General features: G+C 39.0%; 1 protein-coding gene across 1 annotated transcript; it reads right to left on the bottom strand.

Moving 5' to 3' along the window:
- Window positions 1-716: 716 nt before the first annotated feature.
- ATP5L (ATP synthase subunit g, mitochondrial) lies at window positions 717-2,509 on the bottom strand. The gene is made up of 3 exons (XM_051216224.1): window positions 2,446-2,509; window positions 2,242-2,414; window positions 717-1,121 (listed from the first exon to the last, which is right to left on the bottom strand). The coding sequence occupies exons 1-3, from the start codon at window positions 2,483-2,485 to the stop codon at window positions 954-956; spliced, it is 381 nt and encodes a 126-aa protein (XP_051073766.1). The 5' UTR covers window positions 2,486-2,509; the 3' UTR covers window positions 717-953.
- Window positions 2,510-18,302: the final 15,793 nt, after the last annotated feature.

Raw genomic sequence — 18,302 nt, 5'->3', positions numbered from 1 at the left:
GATAACAACTTAGGAGTAGGTCGAGTGCGATTTTCACTGGTCCAGCTATATTAGACAACGAAAGCAAGCAGCAGAAGTGGATAGATACCAGGGACCATTTAAGGAACTAGTTTTGTCAGGTCAACAACTAGTGAAGTTTGTCACAGTTCAAATAACGAAATGATCTTAACTAGACCACCACTGAAAATTTGGAAGCACTGGACGGCAGCTCCGTCATAGCATGGTACTCCGCAACAGCGCGCACCCACGGCCCGTACACGGGAATCAAACCCAGCACTTAGCACGCAAACACTTAATTCCTATATCACTGTGCCTCCATCGAACGATGTCCAGCTTCAACCGACCCACTATACTGTCAAATCCTCTCCATCGCCTGATGTGGATAACTCACACTGATCACGGCCTGTCAATAGGACTCAAGGATTTGCACCTTGAAGCTATTCACTGGTAAGTACATGACCATTTTAAGTATAAGAATTTGTGGAGATTGTAGGGTCGATTAGAGTTAGACATTACCACTGCTGAACGTAGAACCAGTGGTCCCAAACTAGGATGGGACGGCCGTTCAGGGCTTTCAATGGTGATCTATGATCAGTTCGTAATCTAAACAATTTAAATTCTACATTCTCCACAAAATCCAATGCTTGTTTGTAATCTGTTTGTAGAGTTAAGAAAATTTACAAATCTAATTCCTCGTGACATCTATTCACAGTCATCTGATTTTATCATTTATTCAGTAAGTTAACTCGGATGATACATGTAATTTTTGTCACACTGCCAAGCTGTTATACCTCATATGTGGTAAAAAGGAAAGTCGGCGGAAATCAGAAAGCAACCATTGATTCACATCGCCAGAATTCCACTAGCTTCGAGTACTTACTATTTAGAAACTCCACGATTTGGTACCGTAGTTTTACATTCTGAGGACCAGAAATTTTCAGTGTGCATGATGGTCACCAAACCAAACTGACTCGCAACACGTAACTCAACCGTTTATACTGATAGGCAACAAAAAATTCTCCAGTAGTCGGTTCCATTTGAATATAGTATATTTCCAAGTCATTGCGCACCAAAGACTTGAATGTATTTTTACGTACAACGGCAACAAAATGTAAAAGTCCCTACGAAGGAAAAGCAAGCTTTTTTTCAAGGAGCAGAAACATGTGAACAACGCTACTAATATGAAAAAAATGAAATACAGAGCGACGCATCAGTGGCACATTGTCAATCACTAATTGTGTTTAGGAAGCTAGTAAGTGTCATCTCCACATTTGGTTTTCGAAACACACCTGGGAATCGCTCGAATATTAGGCAGGAGTTTCAAACAATCCTACTGTACAAGGAACCACTACCAAGTATTCTGTGGGACGTGAGTCTTATTGATTTCCTGATCCGAATTCAAAAGCCGATGTAATAACAAATACCACCATTATAACAACACATCCTAAGCCAGCAGGAACGCATTTGGCACTAACCATTCAGGTTAAAACTTCGGGCTTGGACAACGGTTAATGTGGACCCTTTACAAAACCACCTGGACTTTTAACGTCAGTAGTAAGCATATTTAAAGGCATATTATATAATAAACGTTCTTTACGAACAAACGAATTTGCTGCTGTTGACTGGGAACATTCAAAATAAATTACGGCTCATTCTTCAGCTTGGTCCGGTTTTCATATCGAAGATAAAATATTAGGCCTCACAAGGATAATCGATATGGATCTCCTCAAACTATTTAAGACAAGACCTATACACTCACAGAGACTGAAATAAAGTTGGAATCTGCACCACATCACTGGAGTTACATAAAATACCTTAACGGTAATTTGATTGGTGCGACACATACATGGAAATTAAGCAAAACATTTGGCGGGTTTTTTTCTAGTATGGTTGTTATTAGCAATACTTTTAGCCGGATGACGCAGTTTGAGGAAACAGAGAATAGGTATACAGGAATAAGTAATCCATGGTTTACTCGGAAGTACTTTACAGAACTACTGAGATAAAACATCTTTGTTTATTTCGTGAGCTGTAATTTCTAAGTAGTTCTATAAAAAGATGTGCTCCCCATGCAAAAAGCAGACTAGTGGTGCTTGATATAGGCATATGGAACCCGACTATATCCTAGAAAGCTTCTTCGTCCAATCATTTCCCCCATGAAAAACCAACAGAGTACCTCCGCTGTCACTACAGCATTAACAAGCCCTTCCTGAAAATAAATAAGAGTGCATCAATATATACCTTAACGGAAACATTTTTCCAAGCACCACTTTTGAATGCACAAATCAGTTTTGTTGCTTGTTCGACTGCTGGCTTGAGATCCGCTTGTGTTGGTGGCCTTAGTTCCACCCTTGCATATTCTCGAAACTTAATCAATCTTGGTGAAGTTTCCTGAATAACGAAGGCAGAGACCTCTACAGGGCTCAAGAGAGAAAGAAAACATACTCGAAGCCAAATTGATCACCCTGGTTAATCTATCTGCCATTTTAGTGGCCGCCAACAAGCTATTGACCTTGTTAAGTTTTCAATGTAATCCCAATTAACTCGAAATTCACCGCTTCCAGCTTTTTTTAAACTTGGAGTAATGGGTGCCAGCTTCCAATTTTATGGGACCGGGCTTCGTCTTAGAGACTGTGAAAATATCACAGTGAGCGGTCTTGCCAAAATTAAAGCCGCTCCTCCCAGAATAGTAGAGTGAACCACATCCAGTTCTAGAGAATTGTCTTCGTCTAGATGCTGCAGTTTCTAAGACAACAATTCAGCGCTCAGGTTTACTTGTGAGAGTCCTAATGAGTTGTAAATTAAGCTCTCATCCATTCAGTTTGTACATGACGGTTGAAATTTTTGAAAATACTGTTCTTTCTGGTCGGCGGTATCACCGTCGTTGTTGGTTAGGCCATTGGGATTGTAGCGGTAAAAAATAAATCCCCAAAATAAATAGCTCTGTAGGTTTTCGACATTGGATGCTGACCAGATTAGTTTTAGTGGACTCACCTAGCTGAAGGCGCTCGATCATGCATCCGCACCAGATCACGTGTGGGAACGCCTTGCTCAACATCTACTGCAATCGCTAGCCAAACTAGATCAGACAATTTCGATATATTGACAATCGTCAAATACAACTTCTGATCTCCTCGATTCTGTCTTTTGATTGCTCTTGGTGGGTACGAGTTATATTAGGTGTTACTTGTAAAAGCGTTGTCAAACACTGAATACCTGTGCCATCTTCATTGGTGAGCCTGACATGATCTGGTACACCAAACCATAAACTGTGAGTCTGTTCCATTTTGGGGATTCTATGTATCGTTGCTTTATTTTAATTTTTTTATACATTGTGATATTTTTTCCCGCGGTTTTGGATATCTATATATTTTTCACTCGTGCATTCTCGTACAGACCCCCAAGGTATTTAAGAATAAGACTACGTCCCCACCCTCGTTCCAACTCATGCTCTTCTGTCCAGACAGTATCGAAGCCTGGTTCTGCTACGCAGAAGCCGACTTCCACGAGAACGGCGTGAACGATACACGTGCACATTTCCTTGCAGTAGTCAAGGCACTACCGCGGGAATTCAACAGGTACGCAACACCTAGTATGTTTACTAATGATGTTTCTGAACCGTGCGAAACCTTAAAGCGTTCCATTCTTAAACGAGGAGACCTGACCGATCGACAAAGGTTAGACGGACTCTTTAATGACATAGACCTGCAACACGGTTCTGCGACGGACATGTTGCAAAGGATGAGATAGGTTATAGGACTAAGAACTTTTGACGAAGGTCTATTCAAACAACTTTTCTTGTCCAAACTTCCCCAACAGGTGCAAACGGTTCTGGTCTCGTTTCAAAACCACGCCTTAGACGAGCTGGCTGCATCTGCCGATCGTATCTTAGAAATTACGAAATCTTCTACTACCGAGGTTTTTCAGTCAAAGAAAAGCCTCAAACGTCTCAGAATGACATAACCGAGTTATGTCATGCACTTACGCGTTATCTTAATTTTCGTAATGACCGTAGGCGATCACACACCCCACGTAGAAGCACTTCATGTAAGCGATTTGTCTCTATACCACGAGTGACGGATGATCCCGACTGGTGCTGGTATCATAATCAATATGGAAAGTCTTCCAGAAATTGCAGAAAACCTTGCAGTTTTCCCAACTCAAAACCGACTGACTCGAAAAACAACTCGGGAAGTTTCCAAGTCGGCACGCGTTAACGGCAACCGTGGCTGGCGAACATAGCCGTCTGTTATACGTCACAGATGTGACAATGAGAGTTCGCTACCTTTTCGACACTGGCGCAGAAGTTAGCGTTCTCTGAGCGAATCCCAACGACCGGCTTCACGAATAGGCTTTAAACTTACAGGCGGCAAACGGAAAACCTATTTCTACGTATGGCAAAAGGTAAGTATATCTTAACGTGAGTTTACGCAAACCCATTCACTGGATTTTCGTTGTTGCAGATGTTTCTATGCCAATCATTGGTATAGACCTTCTACAACATCACAATCTGGTCATCGATACGCGCAAACGGAGGCTAGTAGACGGAAACACTAATTTATCCGTTGGCGTAACTTCCTTTTCTGGTTGCAAGTTATCCCCAGTCACAATTAAACATATGATAGACCCACTCTATCAACCACTACTCGATAAGTACCCTGGGATACAACAAACTCAACCGAAACTACCGTGTGTAACCAGCAACGTTACACATCACATCACAACTACAGGACCACCTGTATTTTCTAAAGCACGACGACTAGCTCCTGAAAAGCTAAGGTTAGCGAAAAACGAATTCGATCACATGATAGACTTAGGAATCATACGACCGTCAAGTAGCCCATATGCATCTCCGTTGCACATGGTCCCTAAAAAGGACACCAACGATTGGCATCCAACTGGTGACTATCGGCGATTGAACGCGAAAACCATTTCCGATCGTTACCCGCTGCCTCACATTCACGATTTGACAGCTACGTTGAAAGGTACAACTGTCATTTCGAAAATCGACTTGGTTAAAGCGTATAACCAAATCCCTATGGCTACAGACGATATACCGAAAACAGCTATCATTACTCCCTTTTGACTCTATGAATTTTGCGAATGCCTTTCGGTCTAAGAAACGCTGCTCAAACATTCCAAAGATTCATAGACGGCGTTTTTCGAGGTCCCAACCTCGTATATGCGTATGTTGACGACTGCTTAATCGAAAGTCCGGACAGAGAATCGAATCTCAAGCATCTGGATCTTGTTTTCGACCGACTACAAAAACATGGCATTGCTGTAAACGTTCAGAAATGCCAAAGCGGAACCGACTCATTAGATTTTTTAGGACACACTATCGATGCTCAAGGAATTCGACCCCTTAGAACCAAAGTGGCGGCCATTCTGGATTACCCAGAACCGACCACCGTCAAGCAATTACGCACGTTTAACGGCCTGGTAAGTTTCCATAGACGTTTCATACCGAAATGCGCATTACTTATGAAGCCTCTTACCGATCAACTTCGTGGAAATGCGAAATCCATCAATCTGGACGACACCACACGAAAAGCATTTTCCACAATTAAGGAACTTATCGCCAAAGTAACAATGCTTGCTCATCAGGACACCGAAGCACCCATTAGTATCGCAGTAGACGCATCCGACTCAGCAATCGGAGGAGTCTTACAACAATGGGTTAACAACTCCTGGCAACCCTCGGCATTTTTCTCTAGACGGTTGCTGGACACCGAATCGAGGTACAGCACATTCGGTAGGGAACTCCTAGCTATGTATTGTGCTGTATGGCATTTTCAACACTACATCGAAGGTCGTGAATTCACTCTTTTCACGGACCATAAACCGCTCACTTTCTCGTTAAGCTCCTCTTCAGACAAGTACTCACCTCGCGAGTCTCGACAACTGGACTACATTTCGCAGTTTACTTCAGATATTCAACACATTTTTGGAGCAAACAATGTAGTTGCTGACGCCTTGTCTCGCATAACTTCCTTGGACAGTTTCCAAGGAATCGACCTTCTTAAACTCGCCCAGCTTCAAAAAGAAGACACTGATCTTCAGCACGAGTTATCGTCTACAACACTCAAGCTATGCATCAAACAGATGGGAACAGGTAAGGAAACCTTACTTTGTGACATATCTACAGGTAGGGATCGCCCAATCGTGCCGAAATATTATCGACGCAACGTCTTCAATACGTTGCACAAACTTCCTCATCCAGGTGTTCGTGCAGCCATCAAGCTTATAGCAGAACGGTTTTGCTGGCCTGGAATGAATAAAGACGTGAGGGAGTGGGCACGCTCCTGTGTAAGCTGCCAAAAATCTAAGGTTATCAGACACAATAAATGTCCCTTAGGCTCATTTAAAACTCCCGATGCTCGTTTCGACCATGTTCATCTGGATTTGGTAGGACCTTTACCAGATTCAAATGGATTCTCTTACCTCTTAACCTGCGTAGACCGTTTCACTCGATGGCCAGAAGCAGTACCTATCAAGGACATCACTGCTGAAACAGTGGCCCGCACCTTCGTCGAACGATGGGTAGCAAACTTTGGCTGCCCTTCAACCATCACTACAGACCGCGGACGTCAGTTTGAATCTGATCTTTTCCGTCTTCTGACAACACTTTTAGGAATCACTCGCTTCCGAACGACTGCCTACCATCCACAAGCAAACGGGTTGGTAGAACGTTTTCACCGACAACTAAAAGCTTCACTATCAGCTGCAGACGTTTGACGGTGGACCGACGCTCTTCCACTCGTCTTACTAGGTATTCGCAATGCTGTGGAAGCTGACTTCGGATACACTGCGGCTCAACCCGTTTATGGAACGACACTTTGACTTCCAAGAGAATTCGTGGATCCTTCATCCTCTTCAATGAGCATGGATCTAACCTCCTACACGAACAGGCTTACAAACGCAATGCGTTCAGTTAAACCTGCTTCCACTCGACCACAATCCACCGATGTTTTCGTTCAACCTGACTTACGATATAGTACACACGTCTTTGTACGTCGAGACTCGCATCGACGACCATTTGAATCAGCATACGAAGGACCTTTCAAAGTTCTTCAACGTGAATCTAAGTACTATATAGTCGGTAAGAACGGAACAAACGATAGCATCAGCATCGATCGCTTAAAAGCAGCGTATTTAGAAGGAAATCCTATTCACGCCGATTTCCTTTCGGTTCAGTCGCACAACACGACAACACGACAATACGACTCACTAGTTCATTTGATACACCTCCCACTAAGTCTAGCTATCAAAATACCGAGCTAATGAAGAACATTCAATCCCTCACTTCAAACTCATCTCACACCCGCGAGGGTTACGACGACTTTATCCGAGATACCCTCACCCATTTTAACTTAGTAGGCCACTTGCTTAATATATGTCTTATCAACGCCTGATCGATCTGCAACAAAAAGGCGGATCTAGCCCTGTTTGTATCCATATATCAACCATCACTTATAAGGATATCTGAAACATGGACAAACAGTAATATTTCCAACCGAAGTATATCTCTTGATAACTATTTCCTATATAGAAGTGATAGATTGAATGGACGAGGCGGAGGACGCCTTATTTACGCTCACTGTAGCCTAAAGTCACTACTATGTGATATACCTGAACTAAACCAACTGAAGGATTCGGTGCGGATTGTATTAAAGCCGTCGAATTCTGTTACCTTACTGCTTGGTTGTGTTTATCGTCAACCTAACGCATCAATAGATGAAACAGTAGTATTATCGGAGGTATTCATACTAGCATCATCCCTTCCATCCAGAGGCAAGCTTATTTTGGTGAGTTCAACATGCCCGAAATTTCTTGGCTCCCAGTCAAAGCGCCGAGACGTTATGAATCATTTACTGAATGTCTAGAGCTTGGATAATGGACTCAGTATGTCGATAGCCCTACCAGACATCAAAACATCTTGGACTTAGTCTTTACTAATGGCCTCATCTTCAATACTTTGTATATTGGAAAAAAGTTTCCAAAAAGCTTCAAGAACTGCTCTGTGGATTTGCACTCCAGATTACCACAGTCTGCATAATCAGAGTTCTTGTTGTCTTGAACACCTTACGCAATGAAATACCTTCCACGAAAGATCGCCTCGTGAGATTCCCCTGAGATTTCTCTGATGAGATTGCGCTCAGAACATGATATATTAGTCAGAGTCCTCATATTCCCTTCTAATTTCGGTAAGTAACTAGCTGACAGAACATCCTCCATATTTACAGTTTTAGTGAACGTTTTATGAATGAGCCCTGTATGATATTGGAGTTTGGCATATTTTTCCCTGCTAAGCCGTACAACAGCTAGTGGAAGTCCACAATTTCTGTTTCACTGGTCTCAAAGCATTCCGTCTTTTTTGTCTTGTAGACTGAGAGGAAGGTCGGAGCAATCGTTAATGTGCATGACTATGAGAAAATCGTAGCGGACCGTGATTGTTCGACCTGGTTCTTCACTACATTCAAGTCTTTTTTGTCTGTTAGTCGGAATAAGGTCAGGATTCCTGTGCTTTTTGATGACTTGTTGGACAATCGTAGGAGTAGATTGCACGGTCGACTCATGAGCTGCTCTTCTTGCAAGAGTTGGGTTGTTCAGCGTTTTTGGTGACGACATTCAGTCACTTTAAAGCCCGTTGACAAGGGTTCACTGACATATTGTAGAAGTTTCGAGGACCACATTTACGCATGGACACAAGTTAACTGAGAGAGTCCGTAACAACTTGGGTTAATTATTTAAGAGTTGACAACTAACCATATGTTAAAACAATAGAGCTCAATTATTCATTCAATACCATATTTTGTATAGGAATTATACTTCCTATTATATTATACTGAATGTCGAAAAAACTTATGTGTTTGAACAAGTAAACCCACACTCCACTGTGTGCCACCCATGAGCTAAATGAAGACCTATCCACTACTAGTTTGGTTTTTTTTCTATCAGTAGAACGTGGATACCTACAGACATGAAAAGCCAAACATCTTTGATATTATGATGGTGCTGATTTCCAGCGTATCCTCACCTATTTTGATGCTTGTTCCATCGGTACTAATGTTGTCGAAGACTTTTTCCTTTACCTCACTGAGCACCTTTTTAAAGAGTTCCCGACAATCTTTTCTGCAAACCCGTTGGAAGAATAATGATATTCTTTTAAAAAATTATCACCATTCATGTTGCATGTGCTATATGCCCACTTGTGATCTGCCCCACTAAGTCTGCTGTAAGCAGTTATTTTAAAGTCTGTATATGCTTCGTAAAACTAACCGTTATATATATATCATAAGTGATCTCAGTGACCATGGTTAGATCTGAGTCGTAAGCCAGCTTCTAGCGCAAGTTTACAACCGTGAAAAAACGGCATACTGAAGACGGATAAGACGGATAATAGTGTAGTGTTTAAAAAGTTGTGAAATATTAAAAACAGCCTCGACAAGAAAAATAGTAAACGTCCAACAGCATCCTAGGCAAAATTACAGCTAAACACTAACCTTCGTGAAACTCCAAAAGAAAAGTAAAAATCTTTATATAAAAATGGTTTTTCGTTATGTAAGGATGCAGCAAAAGTTTAGGAAATGCAAATCACGTTATACCAGTGCTTCCCGTTTATAAAGCGCTCGTGCGCTACACTGAATTAGTGTGAAAAGATTAAGTTTACAATTACAGGGATTCATGAAATCTGCTTGAACCGCCTTAGAGAGCTATGAATTTGAAGATTTTATTACGCTTTAAAGGTGAGACGTTTAGGGACGAATTTGTTGTATAAGACTTTCACGTTATGGATGAAAATATATGCATTTAGAAGTAAGTAATTCCTCAGGGTCAATAGTTTTCAGTCAACCGGGATTGGTGCTTGCTAATTATTTCCAGTAGACGGTAAATATTTGAATATGTGAGTCATAATAAGTGAAATGTTCCGTATATAATAAGTACTTCAAGTGCTTTTACGACTTGATTTGTCTGTCATCCACTTGCAGAAGTAGTATAATTAGTTATACTCTTCCTTAACCAAACCCGTCCTCCTAACACTCAGATGTTTATCTTACAGAAGAAATGGTTTGCTGATTTGTTCAAGCAAACGTTTGATTTCGAAGTCCTAGGAATGTCTCGTTTTAGATATTCGATTGGTATGAAGTAACTCCCAAGAACAAATTTTGAAGTAGATGTAATGGTACTATACGATAAGTTACCGATAAACAATGTGCGTGAATATATATATATATATATATATATATATATATATATATATATATATATATATATATATATATATATATATATATATATATATATATAATGATGGAGTACTTGATCGCTTACCACATAGTTACTATACATGTACGTCTACGGGAGAAGATGGAAGGGAAAGGAATAAGCCTAAAAAATTCTATAGCTTACATGCAAAAAGCCGTGACACTGGTGGATCAAAAATAGCCAGGAATGAAAACAGGTTGAATTCACGCATAAATTTAATTTTATGCGGGGTGGTTAACAAGATAGTATCCAGATAGATGTTTGACAGCTGGTATATGGAGAAATGAATAAATGAACAGCGCTGCGCAACTGCAGTCAATGTCCACATTGTTTATAAGGTATACATTTGCATTATTGTTCTCCAGGACCGGTTTGCACAAATGCGATTTGGGGGAGTTACTTTTAGTTGTTGAATTTCGTTGGAAAGAGGATGAATCTTATTTATTCATCTAGTGTTTTTATGACTTTTGAGGAAGGTCAGTTTCAAAACGCCGTTAGGGACGGTTCCCTGTTGTAACTATTGTTGTTGACGAAGTAGATTTTCTCATACCTTACTGCTCAACAAGGACATTCTTACGACTGTTTTAGTGACTTTGTAGATCACCAATGTAGATGATCGATGTCGAATGATTGGAGGCCATTTGAATTTGGTTACAGGCTTTAACCAAGTCGATTTTCAAAAAGACAGTTGTACCTTTCAAGATAGTTATCAAATTGTGAGTATGGGACAATGGGTAGCGATGGAGAATGGTTTTCGCATTCAATCGCCGATAGTCTCCATTTGGACGCCACTCGTTGCTGTCCTTTTTAGGGGCCGTATGGAAAGGAGATGTCCATGGGCTGTTTGACGGCAAATGGTCCCTAAATCTGTCATGTGGTCGATTTCGTTCTTAACCAACCTCAGATTTCCGGGGGCCGGTCAGCGCGCTTTCGAGGACAGAGCACTTATTGGGTGATCGGCGCCGGCTGGGGAGTTTCCCGAAATGTTTTTCGTGTTGATCGGTTTTGAGTTCGGAAAATTGCAGGATTTTCTGCAATTTCTAGAGGAATTTCCGTACTAGTTATGATACCAGCATCATTCGGGGTTGTCCGTCTCTTGTGGTCTAGAGGCAGATCGCTTACGTGAAGTGCTTCTTTGCGGGGTATGTGACCGTTTATGGTCATTACGAAATCGAAGGTAACCGGCCGGCGCATGACGTAGTTCTAGAATGTCATTCTTTGCCGCTCGAGGCTTTTCTTTGACTGAAAAACCTGGACGTTAGAAGATTTGGTGATCTCTTAAATGCAATCGGCAGGTGCAGCCAGCTCGTCTGCGACTTTGTTTTGAAATGAGACCAGTACAGGTCACACCTGTTGAGGAAGTTTGGGTACGAAAAGTTGTCTAAATAGGCCATCATTGAAAGTTCTTTGGCCAATCACCGCTCTCGTTCTTAATAACATATCTGTCGCTGGACCGTGTTGCAGATCGATATTATCAAGGGATTGATCCACGCGTTTAAGAATATATTTTTTAAGAGTTTCATAAGGTCCCGGGACATCACTAGCGAACATACTAGGCGTGACGTACCTGTTGAATTCGCGCGGTAGTGCCTTTACTACTGCGAGGAATTGTGCACGTGTGTTGTTCACGCCGTGGTCGTAGAAGTCGGCCTCTTCATAGCAGAACCTAGCTTGGATGTTGTCTGGCCAAAACGGCATTAGTTGAAATGAAGGTGGAGTCATTGTCTTGACCTTAAGTACCTTAGGTGTCTGTTCCATCATGGCGAAATATCAAGTGCAAGAATGGACGAGGAGAAAATATATATGTGTCCAAAAACATGAAAAAATATCACGACAAATAGAAATTATAATGAAGCAACGATATATAGGATCCCAGAAAGGAACAGACTCACAGTTTGCAAGTTGGTGTACCAGATCACGTTGGGCTCACCAATGAAGATGCCACAGTTATTTGGAGTTTGACAACGCTTTAACCGGTAACACCTCCTACTATGAATCGTATCTACCAAGTGAAATAAAAAGTCAAAAGCGAGGAGGTTCGAAGATGTATTTGGTTGGCTATCAGTATACCGACTATCGATTGATCTAAACTGACTAGCGATTGCAAGTGATTTTGAACACGGCGCTCCCCCTCGTGATCTGGTTCGGATGCATGACCGAGCGCCTTCAGCTAGCTACTATAAACCTAATATATCCTTTCGTAGTAAACCACATTTTAAGGAGAGTGACTGTGAGCATACCAATATGTTCGCTATATCAACCCGTGACAAAAGTGACTCATCTAACTTTAACTGCATCGAACCATGTGCTTTAATGAGATGATTCACTTCTATAAGTCATGTAGACGAGCAGAATACTGCTGATTGGATCTGCTAACCTCGGTCTGTTGAAATACTGGATGGAACCTCAAGACTATAAAACTAACTGTTTAAAAACATTGAAGGCGTTGTCCCTGCCGAGATGTCGTTGATGAGCCATGCTGCTGCCCATCACATTGAGCCGCCTGTTGATATGAATGTGTATGAGCAGCTTAAATGGATCGATATGATAATTAGGAGTATTCGAATTACTGTACTAACAAGGAATTCCAGAAATAGCGCAATTTGCAGCGAGTAGAACTAGATGAGCATAAGTGAATGTATCGTATTTGGAACTCGTAATAAGCGGGTCTTCAAGTACAAAATAATCATTAGTTCATGCAACTACTACAGTCGGTAAACAAAATTAGCTGTGTGTTTCATTGTATCAATATAGTAGGATCCGTAAAAATTAATTTTCTGCTTTGGAATGCAATTTTCGCTTCAGGTGTTAAATCAAAATGCTTATCATTCCAAATTTTATTATTTCTGAATATATCAGCGATTTATGTAATGGAATGGCGTAGTTAGATACAAACGAATTTCAGAAGTTACGCATCCTCAGGAAAGATTTGAGATTTTTCCACCGTATTAAGCTCAGAGTAGTCTAGTAGGGAGTCAGAGTTGTGCAGAATATCCTGGGAAATGTTCGTAGTAGGTTTTGATTTATGGATACTGTTAACGTCGCGGTTGGTCGTGGTACCATTCGCCTTATGCCAGACAGTCCCATCAGTGAGTTTCTGTTCTTTTTTGTTCACCACTAAAAGAGTGGCTCTAGATAATATGATGATCAGTACGACATAAGTAGTAATTCAAGGACATTGAGGATATCTTGCAGACGGTAACAAGAATTATACAAACTGGATAAGATTACGAAAAGTGTGAATCTTAACAAAGATCGCTCACGAATTACTTCTAAACTAACCATTTCTACAAATCTGAGAATTTCAACCGAGGCAGAGCTACGAAATCTTGAGTAAAGAAACATAATCTTTTCATCATGCACTTTTGGGAAATATTCATACAACGATTAGACAATTAATAGCGATTAGGTAGTTTTACTTCAAGTCGCTTTTAGAGATCTAGAAGCTCAAAAATTATGGTTCTATATCTATATGTGTTAGATCTTGTAGTTAGCCTCCAAATCCAATAATTAAAGTTTATAACCTACTTGAAACAAAAATCTCCCTATTACTGCGATCTTTTACTAGTTTCCTTAACAGATAAGAAGCTCGGAGAGCTTGGTGAGTGTTTGGTTTTACTTTCACTTTCAGTATATCGCTTAAGTTCTGTTCACATGTTCACAAGTTTGTCTTCAAAGTTGAACAAATTTTTTCAAGCTGTTTATAAAATGCAATTATCATGAGTACTGTGGTAGATGGAATAAAATTGAGTGGAAAACTGATCAGCGAGAGATCAAAAAGATATATAATAAAAGTTGTTATCAGGACTGACGCGTACCAAAGAGGTTCAAGTCGCTACAAATTAAAAATATCAGATACAACACTTCTAGGTTTACAACTAGTGTATGCGTGCCGAACCGTGACAGACTGAGCACACTGGAACGTAGCAACAGAGTTAGTTGATATCTTGTAAAAGTCGGAGGATTCAGAGAGAATAAGGAAATTGTCGTTGGGGGCTACTAACTACAAAACTGCCTTCACACCAGAAACAACTATGTAAACTGCAACAGAATCCTTGTAATGAATAAATTTTCAAACTGGATGAGATTCATGGTGTAGAAACATTAGGGCAGTCAAATGAATAGATTTTCATCCAAGATCAAAGTTTTAATTTAAAACATATAGATTTCAGAAGGAAGACCCAATACTTAAGTGATTAAATCTGCAAATGAACTAAAACCGTCATTAAAGGTAGTGTAATGTACCAAACTAAAAGGGGTAGAGAAACTTCATTGACTCCTCAACGAACATTTGCTCCCACAATTTCTTCTTATATATAAAGGAAATAATAAACTTCTTGATATGACGGGACAAAAAGGTAAAATAAAGTTTTGATTCGTTGACATTTTTGATAAACATTTTAAAAAAATGTGATGATTATTTAGAGTAATATTTGTTTTGTTTTCCAGTATGATAATTTATTCGGCCTGATACTAATTTATTGGAATGTGATGCTTATGTAGTGAACGAGGACTTAGGTGGGGGAGACCTATTCACTATTTATGCTTTTCTCTTCAGCTGACTCTTCACAATCTTCTTCTGATCTGCATTCCTTTTCTTATTGTTGCTACATACTACTTATATCTGTCAACATGAGTAGCATACACCACATTTATTCAAGATACGATATTTTGTATTAAATTATCATGAACTATGCTCTGCATGACATGCAGCATGTGGTTGTTCATAACTCTGGATACTTTCCATATGTATGATTTTATTTTAATTAATCATGAAAATATGTGTTTAATCGATATATAATAATTACATTTCCGACTAGGATCGTCGTCGTGTTTTAAGATTAATAAGTCTTCGTATGTACCAGTCTTGATGTTCTTACTTTGCATCATGGGAATTGCAGTATTTCCTCTTTTTTCTTCAAGTATAGGTAATAAGCGATATGGATATAACCTTTTTCGGGGAATTCATTTTGAGTTTGTCATTTTATATTCAAAGGATGTTTAAATTACGTGGATATACGTGTGTCATACTGAAGCGCTGATAAGTATTGAAAACCAATCAGCCCACACAGCACGGAGGTTTTTAAATTTGCTTGATAAGATGAGTCAAACTCTAATCGATAGATAATGTACATTGATATAATGTAGTTAACTGACATATATTCAATAGATGGGGTCATTGATGTATCGGAGCAAAAGAACTGACATTAAAAGATAACATGAGAGGTCATTATAGCAGTTTTATTCCCCCAGTAAAATATTAACACAAAAGTAAACACGTTTAAATGTCACTAGAAGCATAAGTGATCTTACAATATGGTTTTTGTAGTCCATGTAACAATCAATGAAATCAAAACCTGATAATCAGGGTTAGTTAATGAATGCCATGTTACAATAACTGGGGGTACTATTGATTTATATCAAATTCCACGACGCAACTAATAAGGAAACATTTGGTTAATTATTGACCAGTTAAAGTTATGTACCATTTGCTAACTGAATTTTCTGATTGATAGCAATTATATGAGGTGCTAACATATACCATATTATACATTTGATATAATTACTTGTATTACAGGTCGATGGTTATTATGGATAATATTTTTGTATATACGTCAACTCTTTTAAAGTGTTTTCATTTTGACAATGCTGAATATCTAAAATCGACACCGTACTTTAGTAAAAAAAACACTAATTACTTTTCTTTCAAAATTAATAAAAGTCAGGGATTTTTTTCAAGGGCATAATTACCGGATACAAATTAGGAATCGCGTTTGGTATTTTTCAGATGTTTAGGTCTATTACCAGTTAATCTATGAAAATTCACTATTTAGAAACAGACTAGGGACAGAGGATTTGTAGAAATTGTTGAATTTCTCATTTTATGTTACGGACTGACTTTAGTTAGACAATCAGTGAGAAATAGGAAGAACTGGAGAGCTGTTTTGTTCCAGTATGGGAATTTGTAATAACCAATATATTTGGATTCACTCCGTCAAGAACTTTTTGACGGGAAATTAACGGAACTCATGAAGTAAATATGAATTCAATTTTATTCCAATTAATTAAATAGTAAAAATAAATCAAAATTTATTTCTGCACTTAATAACAATTACAGTTTTGTACTACAAGATGACATAAGATTCATTTGAATGTACTATACATTTATAAAATTTTCTAGTAGAATTAACGATTATGTCACCTTTATGTTACTTGAAAAAAACAGTACTTTTCCTTTATGACATTAAGCAGAGAAACTTCACTTAAAAGAGTATTCCTTTTCCTAAAATCTATCTTAACTAATAGCAAGAAGTTAATACATCTGTTACGTTGTAAATTATGTTATAATCTATCACTAAATGACTGATGTTGATCAATATAAAAACACATTTGAACAAATTCAATAAATGTTGATGGGAAAGCAAACTGTGTTCCAAGTATGATTTATATAACATGAAGTCAAAAAATATTTTTATTTATTCTTATCTAGAAATTCTTTGATGGATATTCGGAATCAAAAACGTCTTTTATGTTATTAAATGACATACAGTTCACATGGATTATATGAAGTTTAATATATACTTGCCATCAAATGCCTTGGTACGGCCGAGAGTAGGGAGAGTCCGCTCTCCCTCTAGAAATGCTCTCACGTGACCACGCGTATATAGCCTCTACCGGGGAAGTCCTACTCACTGCCTTCTCGAACCAGAGGTGTTGTTTACGAAATTGGGAGGACGAAAAGCGAATGTTCGACACTTTAACCGGGTTGATGGACACGGAAAGTCCACCTTGGGAAGTTGGAAAACCCTGGTTCCAAACCAGTGGTGCACAAGGGCCGCAGGATCCTGAGGAAACAAACGGAATATGAACCTATTGTTGGTCACCGGATACCATGGGACTGCATCTCCTTACGATGTTCCACCACCTTGTGGATTAGATTTCTAGGTCAAGGGATTGGGGAGTGGTCCCATAAGAAAATCATCTGCTTCGGTTTGGGCACTCGGGCAGTATTTCAGCCCTCACACGAACCGAATGATGAAGTATTGGGCATATATATTTGGTGCCTCCTTGTACGAATATTTATGTAGTTAAATAAATAAATATATAATCACTTGATGTTCACAAGTCAATTAATGAACAAATTTTGGTTGATATGAATTATCATATCAAATTGTTTTAGTCGACTTATTAGTCTGATAGATTCTTTTATTGTGTACTCGTCAAAATAATGTTATTATGAATAATGTTGGGGAGATCCCAAAAACTCGAAAAAAGCCAAGAAAGGCTCTGAAAACGCTGAGAAGTATCTTATCCAATCAGCGTTCACTAAAAGTTTTTCTAGAGACATCAAGAAAGTGAAAAGTTACATGTAGAGTTTCTGATTGAATGATTACTATACTGCTACTATGTTTGGTAGCACCCCAGAATTTTCGGGAAACCCAAAGACATCTAAAACACTATAAAAACCCTATATTTTCTGTACAAAAACGAACATTTAGAGTAAAGTTTCTTACATATTTTGTGCTTTTTTCCCGTGTTCAAGTCGCTGTGTAGTTCTAGCCTGAGGGTTCCTAGAAGAGCTTAGGAAATAAATCTAGCGTTCAATTAGCAAGACTTATCAAATAATTAGATCAACTCTGTTGACTGAATTCAATATGTAGACAGATATTTAAATTCACTAAAATCTATTCATTAGTGAATAATTTATGAATATCCATTATTTAGAATTAGTTAGAATTAAAAAACAATGATTTCCTGATTTAAAACATATGATTTATCAATATAGTTATATCATACGCTCGAACCAATTATAATAAAAGATAATTTATACATGTATATAACAAGCGTCGAATTGTATTAACTGAGCATGAAATGTTTCACTGTTATGTAATAGTTAAATCCATAGTGTGCAATGTTTGGCAATAGTGAGTGATTAAATGAATCAGTCAAAAAGCTTTTTATTTAGGTATATAAGAGATCTCCAAGAGATTTAAACATTTTCAGATATTTAAGATTTTTTCCATCCAACTTAC

Source organism: Schistosoma haematobium, chromosome 1 (assembly GCF_000699445.3).
Source record: "Schistosoma haematobium chromosome 1, whole genome shotgun sequence".
Lineage (NCBI taxonomy): Eukaryota > Metazoa > Platyhelminthes > Trematoda > Strigeidida > Schistosomatidae > Schistosoma > Schistosoma haematobium.
Note: the sequence above shows the minus strand (reverse complement) of the source record. Positions and strands in the feature narration are given on the sequence as shown.